This window comes from Rattus norvegicus, chromosome 8 (assembly GCF_036323735.1).
Source record: "Rattus norvegicus strain BN/NHsdMcwi chromosome 8, GRCr8, whole genome shotgun sequence".
Classification (NCBI taxonomy): Eukaryota; Metazoa; Chordata; class Mammalia; order Rodentia; family Muridae; genus Rattus; species Rattus norvegicus.
The window spans coordinates 47,255,639-47,259,958 of record NC_086026.1 but is presented as its reverse complement, the minus strand read 5'-3'; the positions used below and the strand labels follow the sequence as shown (position 1 = coordinate 47,259,958).

The window sequence follows — 4,320 nt, the reverse complement described above, 5'->3', positions numbered from 1 at the left end:
AATTAATTAGTTTATCAATTTGTAACTAAAGTACTCTACCACTTATGGCATTCAGCACTCTTAGCCATTTATATTTGAGTAAATTAGAAACACTTCAATATAATTAAATCAGAATCTTATATAATCATGAATTTTACTATGTGGCCCTTAGCTTATGTTAATCATCCTAAACGGTTTATAATAACAGCTATTAGCAAGACTGGGCCAAAGCCTTTTATTCTTAAAGAAGTTGTGTAGGCACAATGCCTATCTAAGAGTAACAATATTAATTTCAAATTTTATATCAATATACAGATTTATACCAATGAAAACCCTATTTTTTATATCAATATGCAAATTCTATAGCAATGTATTAGCCCAGGGAATGATATCAATAACTGATAACTGTTTTCTCATGAAACTTCCAGGCTTCTCTACATCATAGCATATATCTGAGGGATCACAGTGATAACCCTGACCCAGAAAGATATCATGGTATGTGCTTACTTGTAAGTGCACAGTAGCGTTTAAGTAAATGATAAGCACACTGAAATCTAAAGACCCAGAGGGATCAAGTGTACTTATATCCACTAGCGTTACTCTGATTCTTAATTTACATTGTATGCCGTTTTAAAACTCATTGGCATGTATTTTAAGAATAAATATTTATGTTGACTTGTTTAAAGTCATTTCATTTCCCTAAGACACAACGAACAACTACACATGTCAAATAAGGTTGTTCACTTCCCAGAACTAAGCCAGGCTCTTTGCTGCCTTTTTCTGCACCGTACTATGCTAATGGCTGCAATACAGAACTCAGACCACACTTTGTAATTGCGCCTGAGGCTCACATTCACTTTCTAGCTTGGTAATAACCCTGTATGGATGAATATTGCATATGTTGTTTTATGTCTTTTATAAACATTGTTCATGTTTTAAAGTGCGTGCTTCTGAATAAATACAAAACTACTTTTGCCAATCCTGTTTAATGTTTAATCACACAGAGATGACAAAGCAAAAACAAAACAAAACACTGTAAGAGTCTGAAAGACTCTAGGATGTCACACTACTCTTGAGAAATGAGGAACATTCAAGAATCATATCATTCTTAAAACAAACAGAAATGTTTAGCTCTCTAATACCATTAATTTTTATCAGAATAACTTAATTGTTAAAGACATTATTTTTTCTAATTCTTCAGTTCTAATTCAAATATTGTAAAAAAGTCAAATGTTATAAATATAAAATATACTTACAATTTCCATTATACCCTAAGCATGCCATTCCTTATTATATAGTTATTTCCTTAAAATTGAAGTATTCCCTCCCAGAGGAAAGACAGGAAACTCACAAAACACATTGTCTTCAAAAGGCCCTGCCTAAGACCAGATTATCAGTATGCAGTTCCTGGAGGGAAACAGACTCTAAAGTAAAATGTACTGCAAGAAACACAGGGAACGTCACTGAGTGAGCTTTAGATGAGCATCGCCCATATGTCTGTGGGTCTTTCATTGACCACTACAAAGCATGTGTGCTACCTAATACAGTCAAAAAGAAAGTATAGTAAAATGGTGATTTTTGATTGTACACTTCATGATAAAATGTGATATAATTCTTAATCTATATACTAAACTATAAGAATAGTTAAAAGTTACACTTCAGAAAGGCTTAACAAAACTCCTCCCATCCTTTCAGAAAGAGAATCATTAATCTAAAATAACATGTAAAATGTTATGTTTTAGTTCAGCACACTATACTACATTATTCTGAGGCTTCTGTAGGGAGATAGACCTTTTATAAAACTTGAGCTCCAAAACCCTGTAGACAAGGTCTCTGCCATAGGCACCTCGAACAGGTTCATATTCTTATAAATTCATTTCTTGGAGAGTCATAAGAAATAACTCTCCAGAAATTATCTTTTTCTTCTCTTTCCATTTTCCTTTTCATGTATTTATACATAAAAAATGCAGCATGTGTGAAAATAAACTGTGTGTCATTAGTTGTATTGCCCAGCCAAAGACATGTGACCATTTCCTCATCTAGATGGCAGACAGATATAGAGGCAGACATTGATAGAGATTCTTCTTGATTGTTGGAACCCAGTCCCAAATATATGAACTATATCAATAGGTTTTTATTCCATGTGCTATTTCTTTTACAGAAGTAAAATGATAACTTTTAAGAAAACACTATCCATTCTATGTAATGTGGAGAAACATGTGCAGAGAAATGGGCCAACACATGCTATGATAACCTTAAAATTAAAACAATTTCCTAGCTAATTACAAATTCCCCTCATCGCTTCCAAGCTCAAATACAAGAAAAAGAACCATATCAAAGAATAGCTGGAATGGTGAAAATTAGATCTGAAAATTGTCTTCTCATCTCTTTGTGGTGGTAATAAACCTGTCAGATAAGGAAGTTATCTTTCACATCATGTGAAAGATATATCAGACAACTGAGAAAGAAAAGATTTGGTAATTAAGCATAGAACTCCAGGAAATTTATTAAATTTATTTGCTTGATAAGAATAACAGTGGGTACAGTTGGGAGGGCTCAACTATTAAGAGCACTTAATGCTCTTACAGAAGGCTGTAACTCAAAAACTAGGGAATCTGAAACCCTTTTTATCCACGGCAGGCCTGTGAATGTACATGGTAAATATACACTGAAGGAGGTTCTACACATACAAATAAAATAAAAAAATATGTACAAATATTTTGAACAAAAGACATGAAAGATAAGGTACTAAGAAAAATTATCCTTGGATTAAAAGAAAAGACTGACCAGGGACTGGGTTCCAACAACCAAGAAGAATCTCTATCTTAACCTGGTATGTCTTGGAAACACATTGAATATGGGGATGTCTCATATCCTCACAATACATACAGAGTTATATTGCATGATTGAAAGAGAAATGTGGTGTTATAGCATGAATTTTATCAATGCTATTGAAGGACAATGATAAATAAACTAATACAATATAGGAAATGTGAAAGACAATATGAAAGACAAGGATGAAGGAAAACATATCAAACAGAAAGTGATGAGTCTAAGGAATGCACCATAGCACATGTCAGCTTGTGATTCTTTTCCACGATTTCTGCATAGCAAGCTTGACATCCTTGTTTCTGAGGCTATAAATAAGTGGATTCAACATGGGCACCAATAAAGTATAAAACACTGAGAAAAATTTGGCCTGACCTACAGTCTCAGCAGATGATGGCTTGACATAAGCAAGCAGCCCAGATCCATAGAAGAGACTAACAGTTATGATGTGAGACCCACAAGTGCCCAAGGCTTTGGACCAACCCTTACCTGATGACATATGTATGATATTGAAGAGGATCAGAGCATATGAGACCAAGATAATGAGGCTACATAAAATGATAGCTGTACCCACTGCAACGTAGCTCATAAGCTCATTGACATAGGTGCTACTGCAGGAGAGCTGGAGGAGAGGGAAGATGTCACACATGTAGTGGTTGATGATGTTAGAATCACAAAAGGTGAGCCTGACCATACAGCCTGTGTGAGCCATGGCACTAACAAACCCCATCAAGTAAGATCCAAATATTAGCAGACAGCAGATCTTAGGGGACATAACCACCTGGTACATTAATGGCTGACCAATGGCCACATAGCGGTCATAGGCCATGGCTGTCAGAACATAACTCTCAGCATTTATAAAAACACAGAAGAAAAACAGCTGAGTCATGCACCCGCTGAAGGAGATGGTGTTCTTCTCCAAAACAAAACTCATTAGCATTTTGGGAGTAGAGACCATTGAATAACAGAAATCAATGAAGGACAGATTGAAGATGAAAAAGTACACGGGAGTATGAAGGTTTGAGTTTAGGGAAATGAGACTCATTAAGCTCAAGTTGCCCATCACAGTGGCTGTGTAGTTCATCAAGAACAGAACAAATAGGGGCAGCTGGAGCTCAGGTTGTTCTGTCAGTCCCATTAGAATAAATTCTGACACTGAAGATTTATTTTCCATAGTTTTCTCAATCATGTGTGGCACCTGCAAGAATAAATGTAGAAAGATAATATTAACCTGGAAATCATCTCTCACTGCAAGAGTGGAGTTGGATGTATAGTTTCCAGTAGAGTTGGATGTATTTGTTTGCAAATATGAGTAAGGGTATAAGGTGTCCTAAGTAATTATCAATTCCTCTTTCCCCTACCCATGATTTGTTTAACTCTCTAGAAAGTTCCCTTGACTTGAAATCTTTTCTTTTACTTAGGGTTTATTAAGAATTATGGCTAAAAAGATCAATGCACATATTCCTCAAAACATATGTTAGCTAAATAGATGATAGACAGATAGATAGATAG

The 4,320-nt window shown here is 35.1% G+C and overlaps 1 protein-coding gene across 1 annotated transcript; it reads right to left on the bottom strand.

Annotated features, from left to right (window-relative positions):
• Positions 1-3,055: 3,055 nt before the first annotated feature.
• Or8c16 (olfactory receptor family 8 subfamily C member 16) lies at positions 3,056-3,997 on the bottom strand. Its single transcript, NM_001000441.1, has one exon. It carries the CDS (start codon positions 3,995-3,997, stop codon positions 3,056-3,058), a length of 942 nt encoding a protein of 313 aa, NP_001000441.1.
• Between the last annotated feature and the right edge of the window lie 323 nt (positions 3,998-4,320).

Coding starts and splice junctions, on each gene's coding strand:
- Or8c16 (NM_001000441.1), bottom strand. CDS start 3,997: ATGATTGAGAAAACTATGGAAAATAAATCTTCAGTGTCAGAATTTATT.